The sequence below is a fragment of the Pseudophryne corroboree genome, chromosome 6 (assembly GCF_028390025.1).
Source record: "Pseudophryne corroboree isolate aPseCor3 chromosome 6, aPseCor3.hap2, whole genome shotgun sequence".
NCBI classification, from domain to species: domain Eukaryota; kingdom Metazoa; phylum Chordata; class Amphibia; order Anura; family Myobatrachidae; genus Pseudophryne; species Pseudophryne corroboree.
Window position 1 is genome coordinate 143,686,166 of NC_086449.1, and position 14,941 is coordinate 143,701,106.

The window sequence follows — 14,941 nt, forward strand, 5'->3', positions numbered from 1 at the left end:
GGTTATTCCGACTTTGATCCAAGCCAGAAAAGGGGTAACGTCTAAGCATTTTGAAAAAAATACGTCTCTTGGTGAGAGAACAGGAAATTTCCTGCGGTGGAATTTCAACTGGGACGTTTTCTGCTTTTTCTGCAGTCAGGTGTGGATGTGGGCCTGCGCCTGGGCTCCATAAAAGTCCAGATATCGGCCTTATCCATTTTCTTCTGGAAACAAATGGCTTACCTTCCTGAGGTTCAGACGTTCTTGAAGGGTGTTTTGTACATCCAACCGCCCTTTATGCCTCCCACGGCACCTTGGGATCTCAATGTGGTTTTGCAGTTCCTCCAATTGAAATGGTTTGAGCCCTTACAGGAGGTGGACGTAAAGTTTCTTACGTGGAAGACTGTTACACTGTTGGCCCTGGCTTCAGCCTGGCGGGTGTCAGAAATGGGGGCATTGTCTCACAATAGCCCCCATTTGATTTTTCATGAGGATCGAGCTAAACTCCAGAACTCGTCAGCAATTTCTTCCAAAGGTGGGGTCTGCGTTTCATATCAACCAACCTATTGTGGTTCCGGTGGTTACCGACACCTCTTCTACCTCAAAGTCCCTAGATGTTGTGAGGGCTTTGAAGATTTATGTGAAGCGGACAGCTCGTCACAGAAAGTCGGACTCGCTGTTTGTTCTCTATGATCCCAATAAAATTGGGTGTCCTTTTCTCTTAGTCCGTAGAGGATACTGGGCACCCGCCCAGTGCTTCGGGTTTCCTGCACACCTACTTGGTTAAGTATTGTTGTTGGTTCAGCTGTTGTTGTTGTTCCTGTACAAGTTTGGTTAGCATGGCTTTCCTCTTGGTTTGTGTGTGCTGGTTTGAATCTCACCACTGTCCTTTCAATCCTTCTCTCAAGGTATGTCCGTCTCCTCTGGGACAATTTCTAGACCAAGTCTGGTAGGAGGGGCATAGAGGGAGGAGCCAGTGCACACTATTAATTTCTTAAAGTGCCCAAGGCTCCTAGTGGATCCGTCTATACCCCATGATACTAATGTGGACCTCCGTATCCTCTACAGACTACGAGAACAGGATTTACAGGTAGGTAATTAAAATCCTATTTTTTGCATGCGCATTCTTAACAATGCACAATAAGCCAACTTGGACATGGCCACGCCCCCACAACTGGCCACACCCACTCTCTTGCATGAGGTCCCATGTGATGTTTCGGCGGCCCTAAGAATAATGTGTGTCATGCCTTAAAAGTTATTTAATAATTAATGAAATTTTTCATTTACATAAAAGACATTACATTTGTATTGTTTCTTACCTCACTATGGGTATATGCAGGTTCTCTTTGTTCACTGAAATAAAAGAAGAATGCTGAATTTACTGTAGTGCATTAAATATGGCTTAAAGATATAAAGTGAAGACTCAGAATGACAACTATCATGTAAGTACATGCATTCAGGCCTGATGCATTTGGTATCTTATAGAAGCTACCCTTTTGTATAAGACAATATGCGGCAACATATTTGGTTTCCTATTGCAGACTTTTTTATTTTTCAAGATGGCTTAACAAGTAAGGGTTCCCTGTTGTGGCTGTTACCAACTTCAGTTCTAAGAAGAAGCCAGCCAACTCCAACATCCAAATATGTTTATTACGTGGGGCTACACATTGTTCATCCCGCTTGGCAGCAAGGAGCCTGCACATGGGCTCCTATATGGCCGACCACACATATCCAGCGGCGTCGCATCCACCAGATGAGCCACCGTTTGAGCCGATTGACAGGACGGCTGGATTTTAAGGAGAACACATACATCTGAATGCCGTTCTGCTCTGGGCAACACCTCTACTTTATCTCTCCCCCAATCTTGATACATTCATACATAGGCCAATGGTATATTTTCTAAAGATTAAAAAGATGATGAGACTGTCTTGGTCTGAACAGAAATGCTTACTAGGTACAAGCATACTTGCCTACCTGACCCTCTCCATGAGGGAGAAAATGCTCTGTTCCTGGACTTTCCTGGTAATGTATGATTGCCATCACCTGTGGTGAGCTAGTTAATTGATAAGAAAGGTGTTTCACCACAGGTGATGGCAATCATACATTACCAGGAAAGTCCAGGAACAGAGCATTTTCTCCCTCATGGAGAGGGCCAGGTAGCCAACTATGGGTACAAGGTATTTGAAATCAAATGTCTGGTTGCTATCAGTGACAACACCCTTTCACACCATTACCTGTGCACCATTTTTTCAGGCAGATCCCTCACTTTCACAGCTGACATGTTCTCTTGCTGACTGCAAAAGAATAAGCAAACACTTTGCAATACCTGTTAACAGGACTTGTTGTGGCAAGATCATTTCACAGATAATTGGTGACTGTGGATAGATAGAAAGAAACTCTCTCATAAAGACATATATCTGGTTTCTGTCCCTATAAATCATGTATTTTATAGTCCAATCCTCAAGTAACCCCAACAGGTTATATTTTCTGGATTTCCATCTGTGGAAACATGAATCCAGAGGAAACAGGTGGGAAAATTACTAATCCAGATAAATGATTCACCTGTGCACAATAAAGATATCCAGATATCATGAGCTACTGGGTGCATGAGGATTGGAGTTGTAAACACTGTTATAGATCAGACTTGCTTACCTTATGAGTCTCCTCTCCAGGAGCCCAGAGATGTAAAGAGCTGCCCAGAAAGGAAAAAGGCGCCCACCGATGCATTTGCAAAATTGGCTATGCAGTCGCATAACTGCAATACATAGGCAGAAATCGAGCACGATCAACAGTTGCGGATGACCCAGGGCTACTCAGAATAATGAGATTGCCATGGCACCGGGCGCCACGTTTTCGATCGCAGGAATCACAGCTGACGTCAGATGCTCACCTCGAAAATGGGCATGACACACCTGCATTTCCTCAACCACTGCCTGCAAACACTGTTTGTGTGCCCATGACTGCCTGCCGCCTGTCATTCAGCCTGTGATCGCATCCCAACAATATGCAATTACAGAAAAATTGCTAATCGCGGTTGATACACCCGCAATGCGTTCGCAGCGCATGCGCAGTCGTCCGATAATCACCCGATCTGAAATTTTGCAAAGTTGCAACTGAAATTATTTTGGAATCTAGACAGACTAGAGTGGTAAAAACATACATGCCTACTCTCCCGGGTTGACCGGGAGACTTACGAAAATCATGTAGCACTCCCTGCTCCCCGGGAAAGTGGGTAAGTCTCCCGCAACCATCTCCCCACCGCCTGCACCCCTGGTTTCTTCAGCTGACACCCCGGGGCGATGATGCAATTTGTGCTAAATCGCATCATCATAGCCCCGCCCCCCACTTTACAATGCCAGTAATGTGGGCATTGTAGGGGCTATGATATTGCATCGTAGCCCCTACAATGTAGGGGTGGGTGGGGCTACGATTAAGCATTTGCATCTCCATGCCCTCGGACCGCCTTCTTCACGCCCCCAGACCTCCCCCTCCTGTGAAAACTGGCTGCTGCCTCCCGGTGGGTAATTGCGTTCTACTCCACCCATGTACAAGTGCACTTATTAGTATCTTTGTTTACTGCCTATGTGTCCCCCCCTGAATGAGCCCCAACTGGTTTCATTAGCTTTGAAAAAACGATTGTAAGTACATATACCCCAAGGGGCTCTTTGGCGAAGGTGTTCTTTGATTTTAAAAATGTTCCTTTAAAGATAACAAATCTCCCCCTAAAGGCATCACTCCAAATAAATAATACTAACCATTTAATACAAAACACTCTGTAACTCTGTATGTTGGCATGCATAAAACGGGGAATTGAGACAAGGGATGAGAGTATTATCCTGCTACTGTACAAATCATTGGTACGGCCACACCTGGAATACTGGGCACCGTACTACAAAAATGATATCTTGGAACTTGAAAGGGTTCAGAAGCGAGCCACCAAACTGATAAAGGGGTTAGAGGCACTGGATTATGAGGAAAGGCTAATAAGGTTAAATATGTTTACACTGGAAAAGAGGCGGCTGAGAGGGGGCATTATTAATATTTACAAATACATAAAAGGACAATACAAGGATTTATCAGGCGATTTGTTTATCGAAAAACTCGCTACACCCTCTGAGGTTAGAAGAGAGAAAATTTCATACACAACTAAGGAAAGGGATCTTTACAGTAAGGGCAGTAAGAATTTGGAATTCTCTGCCAGAGAAGGTAGCAATGGTGGACTTAGTCAATATGTTTAAAATTGGATTAGATAAATTCCTAGCTGAAAGAAATATCCATGAATACAGCGTTTAAAGGAAGAAAATTTTAGAGCATGAATTATAGTTGTTTACTGTATAATACGGGTTGAACTCGGTGGACAGTTTGTCTTTTTTCAACCTCGTTAGCTATGTTACTAAGACTTGAATCATTAAAACATTTCCTTTAAACATGAAATAAGAACAATACGCTACCATATAAAAGGGAGACAATTAGGTAGTTCCGGATAAAAAGAAAAAATATATTAATTCAGTTAATAGCCTAATTAATTAAATACCACATCATTAAAAATATTAATTACAGTGTACATGTTCCTTTTTTTAGTACACTTCAACCAAATGTAACAGTATGCGAGTTGTAGCGAGTGCCAAGGATTCACCCCATTTATGTAACTGAGATTTAAAGCAACAAATGTTGTTTAAGGCATAAGCAGGCTGAATTTTCAGAGTTTGCCTTTAAAAATGCACTGTTTTACTTCACAGCTAATTGCTGAAACCCCCCCCCCCCCCTTCCCCATGCCTCTCTCTCGCTCCCCCACATGTCGGTGTAGTGCAGGGAAGAGGAGAGATCGTGTCCAGGCAGCCAGTGAGACCGGTCTGTCCTACACCTATATCACTTGTACTTTCTGAAAAGATTCTGCGGGAGATGGAGGTGGCATAAATAAGTGATGAAGGACCTGTTTGCAGTCTCCGTGCTGACCCATCTTCTCAAGCCAGTAGGATCTGTTAATGTGCCACAGTCTGCTTCGCATTGGCTCGGTGAACATTTTTCCAGCGATTTTTCTACTACAAATGTGCAGATCACTGGGAAAATTGCTCGTGCACCAATTTTCCGGTGATTTGTGCAGTACCACTGTGGGACCATACCCTGCACCAAGTATATATACACAACTGGGGATATGCAGCAAACCTTCCAGAGATAAAGTAAAGTTGCCCATAGCAAATAATCAGCTTCTACTGTAGCTATAATTTATCTAGCACAGTCTATAACTGGGCAACCTGTGGCTCTCTAGCTGTTGTAAAACTACACATCCCTGCCTGCTCTTCCACCATTTTATCATTACCTAATAGCAAAACTTTGGCAGTGCATGCTGGGACTTGTAGCTTCACAACAGCTGGAGAGCCACAGATTGGCCAGGCTTGGTCTATAAAATGACAGAAGCTGGTTGGCTTCTCTACTTTATCTCTTTCGAAGGTTTGATACATATCACCTGTTGTGTGAGAGCTGTCCGGACTGACTGGAACTGGGAATCACATGACTGTTTGCTAATAAATGAAGAAAACCCAGCACTTACCTGTCTATGTCCTCACTCCCTGGTTTGCTGCGTCTCTGAGTGACTTCTGAGGAGCACAGTTTACAGTATTTATAATGTACAACATGGGTGTGCCACAATTTACTGGAAATCATGTCACACATCAAGGTATTTCTGCCTTGCCTGACTCCACATGTTTCTTACTCAATCAGGAAGCTAACAATTGATTATATTTTGATTAGTTGAGCTATACAGGGTGTTTCACTTGCTATTGGCCCCAATGTTTTTCTTATAACTTTTAAAGTAACTGACGTCATTTAGTGAGATTTCACAGGGATATACCTTGGTGTATGAGACACATGAGGAAGTCACAGCAAGTGTTGAAAGTGTTCGCCATTAGCATCCAGGCAAGCTTGAACGCATCACTCCATGGTATGTTAACCAACTGTCGCTGGAGGTAGGAGTTTCCACAAGCAAAGAGCAGAAAAAAAAGCTGACTTGCATCAGGTATCATGTTACTGTTGTTCAAGAATTAAAGGCTCCTGACCAACAGAAATGAGCCATGTACTGTAACAAGCCACGGACTCTCGTGGCACTGAGAGAAAACATTCAGCGGGAAATTGAGAATGTGACTCCCAATATGTTGATTAAAACCTTCCATAACATGGAGCGCTAGAGAAACATAATCTAAACATATAACATTTACGAGTCAGATACATTTCTATGATCAAATGATAGTTGATTGACAAAGTTTAATTTATTAAGCTAAATAAAAAGGATAAAAACAGTAATATAATTCCACACAGCATCAGACAAATAATGCCGCTTCCACATCGCAATGCCGGGTCGCACCCGGGAATTGGAAACGGGTCCTTACCGAGTGCAACCCGGCATTGGACTCTTTCAGGCTGGCTTTCACGACCCAGCAATATGCAAGGTTGGGTTGCCATTGTGGGCAGATGGCGGAGCTGGCGCTGACGACATTGGGGGAGGAGGAGGCGCTGGGAGATGAGATCATCTGCACGCCACCACTGCCTATACTGTGAACGGGTCCCGGGTCACAGCAACCCGGCAACCATTCACACTGCACCTGACCCAGTAATAACCCTTCTTTATTCCCGGGTTTAAATACCAGGTCAGGCGACCCGGAAATAAGGGAGTGACCCCTTTCACACCGCACAGTGACCCGCGTTGACCCTAGAGATGAGCGGGTTCGGTTCCTCGGAATCCGAACCCGCCCGAACTTCAGCTTTTTTTACACGGATCCGAGCGACTCGGATCTTCCCGCCTTGCTCGGTTAACCCGAGCGCGCCCGAACGTCATCATGACGCTGTCGGATTCTCGCGAGGCTCGGATTCTATCGCGAGACTCGGATTCTATATAAGGAGCCGTGCGTCGCCGCCATTTTCACACGTGCATTGAGATTGATAGGGAGAGGACGTGGCTGGCGTCCTCTCCATTTAGATTAGAAGAGAGAGATTGAGACAGAGACACTTGATTTACTGGAGCTTAGGAGTACTAGAGAGTGCAGAGTTTACTAGTGACTGACCACTGACCAGTGACCACCAGTGCAGTTTTATTTAATATAATCCGTTCTCTGCCTGAAAAAAACGATACACAGTGACTCAGTCACATACCATATCTGTGCTCAGCCCAGTGTGCTGCATCATCTATGTATAATATCTGACTGTGCTCACACAGCTTAATTGTGGAGGAGACTGGGGAGCAGTTATAGGTTATAGCAGGAGCCAGGAGTACATATTATTAAAATTAAACAGTGCACACTTTTGCTGCAGGAGTGCCACTGCCAGTGTGACTGACCAGTGACCTGACCACCAGTATAGTATACTATATTGTGATTGCCTGAAAAAGTTAAACACTCGTCGTGTGACTTGTGTGGTGTTTTTTTATTCTATAAAAAACTCATTCTGCTGACAGACAGTGTCCAGCAGGTCCGTCATTATATAATATATACCTGTCCGGCTGCAGTAGTGATATATATATATTTTTTATATCATTATTTATCATCCAGTCGCAGCAGACACAGTACGGTAGTTCACGGCTGTAGCTACCTCTGTGTCGGCACTCGGCAGTCCATCCATAATTGTATACCACCTACCCGTGGTTTTTTTTTTCTTTCTTCTTTATACATACTACATCTCATTATCATCCAGTCTATATTAGCAGCAGACACAGTACAGTACGGTAGTCCACGGCTGTAGCTACCTCTGTGTCGGCACTCGGCAGTCCATCCATAATTGTATACCACCTACCCGTGGTTTTTTTTTCCTTCTTTATACATACTACATCTCATTATCATCCAGTCTATATTAGCAGCAGACACAGTACAGTACGGTAGTCCACGGCTGTAGCTACCTCTGTGTCGGCACTCGGCAGTCCATCCATAATTGTATACCACCTACCCGTGGTTTTTTTTTCTTTCTTCTTTATACATACTACATCTCATTATCAACCAGTCTATATTAGCAGCAGACACAGTACAGTACGGTAGTCCACGGCTGTAGCTACCTCTGTGTCGGCACTCGGCAGTCCGTCCATAATTGTATACCACCTACCCGTGGTTTTTTTTTTCTTTCTTCTTTATACATACTACATCTCATTATCATCCAGTCTATATTAGCAGCAGACACAGTACAGTACGGTAGTCCACGGCTGTAGCTACCTCTGTGTTGGCACTCGGCAGTCCATCCATAATTGTATACCACCTACCCGTGGTTTTTTTTTTCTTCTTGATACATACTACATCTCATTATCATCCAGTCTATATTAGCAGCAGACACAGTACAGTACGGTAGTCCACGGCTGTAGCTACCTCTGTGTCGGCACTCGGCAGTCCATCCATAATTGTATACCACCTACCCGTGGTTTTTTTTTCTTTCTTCTTTATACATACTACATCTCATTATCATCCAGTCTATATTAGCAGCAGACACAGTACAGTACGGTAGTCCACGGCTGTAGCTACCTCTGTGTCGGCACTCGGCAGTCCGTCCATAATTGTATACCACCTACCCGTGGTTTTTTTTTCTTTCTTCTTTATAAATACTACATCTCATTATCATCCAGTCTATATTAGCAGCAGACACAGTACAGTACGGTAGTCCACGGCTGTAGCTACCTCTGTGTCGGCACTCGGCAGTCCATCCATAATTGTATACCACCTACCCGTGGTTTTTTTTTTTCTTCTTTATACATACTACATCTCATTATCATCCAGTCTATATTAGCAGCAGACACAGTACAGTACGGTAGTCCACGGCTGTAGCTACCTCTGTGTCGGCACTCGGCAGTCCATCCATAATTGTATACTAGTATCCATCCATCTCCATTGTTTACCTGAGGTGCCTTTTAGTTGTGCCTATTAAAATATGGAGAACAAAAATGTTGAAGTTCCAAAATTAGGGAAAGATCAAGATCCACTTCCACCTCGTGCTGAAGCTGCTGCCACTAGTCATGGCCGAGACGATGAAATGCCAGCAACGTCGTCTGCCAAGGCCGATGCCCAATGTCATAGTACAGAGCATGTCAAATCCAAAACACCAAATATCAGTAAAAAAAGGACTCCAAAACCTAAAATAAAATTGTCGGAGGAGAAGCGTAAACTTGCCAATATGCCATTTACCACACGGAGTGGCAAGGAACGGCTGAGGCCCTGGCCTATGTTCATGGCTAGTGGTTCAGCTTCACATGAGGATGGAAGCACTCAGCCTCTCGCTAGAAAAATGAAAAGACTCAAGCTGGAAAAAGCACAGCAAAGAACTGTGCGTTCTTCGAAATCCCAAATCCACAAGGAGAGTCCAATTGTGTTGGTTGCGATGCCTGACCTTCCCAACACTGGACGTGAAGAGCATGCGCCTTCCACCATTTGCACGCCCCCTGCAAGTGCTGGAAGGAGCACCCGCAGTCCAGTTCCTGATAGTCAGATTGAAGATGTCAGTGTTGAAGTACACCAGGATGAGGAGGATATGGGTGTTGCTGGCGCTGGGGAGGAAATTGACCAGGAGGATTCTGATGGTGAGGTGGTTTGTTTAAGTCAGGCACCCGGGGAGACACCTGTTGTCCGTGGGAGGAATATGGCCGTTGACATGCCTGGTGAAAATACCAAAAAAATCAGCTCTTCGGTGTGGAAGTATTTCACCAGAAATGCGGACAACATTTGTCAAGCCGTGTGTTCCCTTTGTCAAGCTGTAATAAGTAGGGGTAAGGACGTTAACCACCTCGGAACATCCTCCCTTATACGTCACCTGCAGCGCATTCATAATAAGTCAGTGACAAGTTCAAAAACTTTGGCCGACAGCGGAAGCAGTCCACTGACCAGTAAATCCCTTCCTCTTGTAACCAAGCTCACGCAAACCACCCCACCAACTCCCTCAGTGTCAATTTCCTCCTTCCCCAGGAATGCCAATAGTCCTGCAGGCCATGTCACTGGCAATTCTGATGATTCCTCTCCTGCCTGGGATTCCTCCGATGCATCCTTGCGTGTAACGCCTACTGCTGCTGGCGCTGCTGTTGTTGCTGCTGGGAGTCGATGGTCATCCCAGAGGGGAAGTCGTAAGACCACTTTTACTACTTCCACCAAGCAATTGACTGTCCAACAGTCCTTTGCGAGGAAGATGAAATATCACAGCAGTCATCCTACTGCAAAGCGGATAACTGAGGCCTTGGCATCCTGGGTGGTGAGAAACGTGGTTCCGGTATCCATCATTACTGCAGAGCCAACTAGAGACTTGTTGGAGGTACTGTGTCCCCGGTACCAAATACCATCTAGGTTCCATTTCTCTAGGCAGGCGATACCGAAAATGTACACAGACCTCAGAAAAAGAGTCACCAGTGTCCTAAAAAATGCAGCTGTACCCAATGTCCACTTAACCACGGACATGTGGACAAGTGGAGCAGGGCAGGGTCAGGACTATATGACTGTGACAGCCCACTGGGTAGATGTATGGACTCCCACCGCAAGAACAGCAGCGGCGGCACCAGTAGCAGCATCTCGCAAACGCCAACTCTTTCCTAGGCAGGCTACGCTTTGTATCACCGGTTTCCAGAATACGCACACAGCTGAAAACCTCTTACGGCAACTGAGGAAGATCATCGCGGAATGGCTTACCCCAATTGGACTCTCCTGTGGATTTGTGGCATCGGACAACGCCAGCAATATTGTGTGTGCATTAAATATGGGCAAATTCCAGCACGTCCCATGTTTTGCACATACCTTGAATTTGGTGGTGCAGAATTTTTAAAAAAACGACAGGGGCGTGCAAGAGATGCTGTCGGTGGCCAGAAGAATTGCGGGACACTTTCGGCGTACAGGCACCACGTACAGAAGACTGGAGCACCACCAAAAACTACTGAACCTGCCCTGCCATCATCTGAAGCAAGAAGTGGTAACGAGGTGGAATTCAACCCTCTATATGCTTCAGAGGTTGGAGGAGCAGCAAAAGGCCATTCAAGCCTATACAATTGAGCACGATATAGGAGGTGGAATGCACCTGTCTCAAGCGCAGTGGAGAATGATTTCAACGTTGTGCAAGGTTCTGATGCCCTTTGAACTTGCCACACGTGAAGTCAGTTCAGACACTGCCAGCCTGAGTCAGGTCATTCCCCTCATCAGGCTTTTGCAGAAGAAGCTGGAGACATTGAAGGAGGAGCTAACACGGAGCGATTCCGCTAGGCATGTGGGACTTGTGGATGGAGCCCTTAATTCGCTTAACAAGGATTCACGGGTGGTCAATCTGTTGAAATCAGAGCACTACATTTTGGCCACCATGCTCGATCCTAGATTTAAAGCCTACCTTGGATCTCTCTTTCCGGCAGACACAAGTCTGCTGGGGTTGAAAGACCTGCTGGTGAGAAAATTGTCAAGTCAAGCGGAACGCGACCTGTCAACATCTCCTCCTTCACATTCTCCCGCAACTGGGGGTGCGAGGAAAAGGCTCAGAATTCCGAGCCCACCCGCTGGCGGTGATGCAGGGCAGTCTGGAGCGACTGCTGATGCTGACATCTGGTCCGGACTGAAGGACCTGACAACGATTACGGACATGTCGTCTACTGTCACTGCATATGATTCTCTCAACATTGAAAGAATGGTGGAGGATTATATGAGTGACCGCATCCAAGTAGGCACGTCACACAGTCCGTACTTATACTGGCAGGAAAAAGAGGCAATTTGGAGGCCCTTGCACAAACTGGCTTTATTCTACCTAAGTTGCCCTCCCACAAGTGTGTACTCCGAAAGAGTGTTTAGTGCCGCCGCTCACCTTGTCAGCAATCGGCGTACGAGGTTACATCCAGAAAATGTGGAGAAGATGATGTTCATAAAAATGAATTATAATCAATTCCTCCGCGGAGACATTGACCAGCAGCAAGTGCCTCCACAAAGTACACAGGGAGCTGAGATGGTGGATTCCAGTGGGGACGAATTGATAATCTGTGAGGAGGGGGATGTACACGGTGATATATCGGAGGATGATGATGAGGTGGACATCTTGCCTCTGTAGAGCCAGTTTGTGCAAGGAGAGATTAATTGCTTCTTTTTTGGGGGGGGTCCAAACCAACCCGTCATATCAGTCACAGTCGTGTGGCAGACCCTGTCACTGAAATGATGGGTTGGTTAAAGTGTGCATGTCCTGTTTTGTTTATACAACATAAGGGTGGGTGGGAGGGCCCAAGGACAATTCCATCTTGCACCTCTTTTTTCTTTTATTTTTCTTTGCGTCATGTGCTGTTTGGGGAGGGTTTTTTGGAAGGGCCATCCTGCGTGACACTGCAGTGCCACTCCTAGATGGGCCCGGTGTTTGTGTCGGCCACTAGGGTCGCTTATCTTACTCACACAGTCAGCTACCTCATTGCGCCTCTTTTTTTCTTTGCGTCATGTGCTGTTTGGGGAGGGTTTTTTGGAAGGGACATCCTGCGTGACACTGCAGTGCCACTCCTAGATGGGCCCGGTGTTTGTGTCGGCCACTAGGGTCGCTTATCTTACTCACACAGTCAGCTACCTCATTGCGCCTCTTTTTTTCTTTGCGTCATGTGCTGTTTGGGGAGGGTTTTTTGGAAGGGACATCCTGCGTGACACTGCAGTGCCACTCCTAGATGGGCCCGGTGTTTGTGTCGGCCACTAGGGTCGCTTATCTTACTCACACAGTCAGCTACCTCATTGCGCCTCTTTTTTTCTTTGCGTCATGTGCTGTTTGGGGAGGGTTTTTTGGAAGGGACATCCTGCGTGACACTGCAGTGCCACTCCTAGATGGGCCCGGTGTTTGTGTCGGCCACTAGGGTCGCTTATCTTACTCACACAGCGACCTCGGTGCAAATTTTAGGACTAAAAATAATATTGTGAGGTGTGAGGTATTCAGAATAGACTTAAAATGAGTGGAAATTGTGGTTTTTGAGGTTAATAATACTTTGGGATCAAAATGACCCCCAAATTCTATGATTTAAGCTGTTTTTTAGGGTTTTTTGAAAAAAACACCCGAATCCAAAACACACCCGAATCCGACAAAAAAAAATTCGGTGAGGTTTTGCCAAAACGCGGTCGAACCCAAAACACGGCCGCGGAACCGAACCCAAAACCAAAACACAAAACCCGAAAAATTTCCGGCGCTCATCTCTAGTTGACCCGGCAATGTACCGGGTTGATACCAAGTTATTTGTGCGGTGTGAAAGGGGTATTAGAGACATTGAAATCTACTCCTGGTAATTGGAATACTATGTTGCAACAGTATATAATGATTTTTCTCTAGTGCTGTCTCCAACTTAAATGCTAATAGCTGGGTATATGTCAAAGTATCTATAGATCTACACTAAAAATGTCTACAATCAATAGGGTGACCACTAAGGGTAGACATGCATTAAGTCAACAGGACCAAAATGTCGACAGTGACCCGCTTTTTTTTTTTTTAATCAAATTATGGAAATGATAGCTATTTAAACTTGATTCATTAATGTTTTTTGAACAAATCTGCATATTTGTTAATCAATATTAGCTATTATTCTCATGATTTAATAATAAATAGAAAATTAAACATTCCCAATTTTAGGCACATGTTTGGAAAATCATTAGCCTTAGTGAGTGGTTAAAGGGAGCACTGATTCTATTGGTCTGATTCAGAGAAAAACAAGTTTTTCACAGTTGAGTGATTATCCGCGGTCTGCACATGCGTGTTAGTCATACTGCACATGTGCCACGATAGTCACGTAGTGGCGGGTGCAAAGAGGAGTTATTTGCACAGTGATTGCCAGTCAGGGACCATGTAGGGGAGGTAATGGGAAGTGCTGGCAAAAATGCATGCGTGTGACCATTTTGTAGGCATGCTTGAGGCTGTAACTGTGATCCAATACACAGCTGCAATGTCTCCAGCGTCTTACTTCTTGTAGCGCGCTGCGGATACTCAGTACTTCCATAATCAACTGATCTACAACTGAAGCCGCGTCTCTGTATGCAGCTGATGGGATTTGCTAAGCCGCAGGTGGGCGTCTCAATACAAATCCAAGCGGCTGTGACATTTGCATATATATTCGCACAATCGCTGTGCACAAATTCATAGGTGCGAATGCATCATACATCTCTGAATCAGGCCTTATTTCCAATTAGTTGCATCACAGAAAGATGAATAGAAATGATCCATTCATTTATAGCCAATCATAAGTGTAAGATCCACATATTTTTCGCCCATGCAGAGAGATGACAGCAGAAGGACTTGCCATAAAGTAGCAATAATTCCAGCTAAAGATGGGTGTACATTATACAATTATCTGGGCAATCTGTCTGATATCATCCCATTACCCAGATAAGTCTACAGTGGATTCGGGTGACCAATCTCAAAATATTGGTCTGTTGGACGTTCCAAATTGTATGTCGGTCATTATATCAAGCATTATGTCGGGTACACACTAGACAATATCGCAAATGATGTGCCCGATTCCGACGGATCGAAATGGCACATCGTTCAAATCATCTGGTGTTTACGCACTATGTCGCTGACAATGTGCGCTACCATGCGTCATCAGTGACATGCAGATCTGACATCACCAGTGAGGGCCAAGCTGCTGAATGCAGCATGCCTTCACCCAGTGCCGTTGCTACATCGCTGCAGGCATCGGCAAGTGTGCGTGCATTTGCTGATGCTGGCTCCACCGCCGCCATTATCGTGCTGGGTATATGGTGTCCAATACCGGGATCGGCGGGTTCCCGGGATTAAGGGACAAAAATGTCCGGGATTCAATCCCGGGATTGGAAGCTCCAATCCCGGGGATTGGGGGATCAGCGTTGAGCGTCCACTGGATGCTCAGACGTTGCCTGGCTTCCTTCTTCTGGCTCCCCAGCGCAGCGTGAGAGGTCACGCTGCACCGTCACACACCACTAGGAGCCGCCAGAGGATGTTCACCACCTGCCCACCCCTGGTATATGGTGAGTTATGTGTGCAGGGCTGGCAG

General features: G+C 45.5%; 1 protein-coding gene across 2 annotated transcripts in view; it reads right to left on the reverse strand.

The window, feature by feature from the left end:
• Positions 1-2,315, reverse strand: part of LOC134935061 (uncharacterized) — a 43,186-nt gene extending 40,871 nt beyond the window's left edge. For both annotated transcript variants that reach the window (XR_010179870.1, XM_063930364.1), the window contains exons 1-2: positions 2,214-2,315; positions 1,299-1,332 (exon numbers count right to left, since the gene is read on the reverse strand). Coding sequence is in view for 1 of the 2 variants with exons in the window: in XM_063930364.1 (XP_063786434.1) it covers positions 1,299-1,332; positions 2,214-2,260 (81 nt within the window). In the remaining variant the exon portion in view is untranslated. The remainder of the gene's footprint in view (positions 1-1,298; positions 1,333-2,213) is intronic.
• Positions 2,316-14,941: the final 12,626 nt, after the last annotated feature.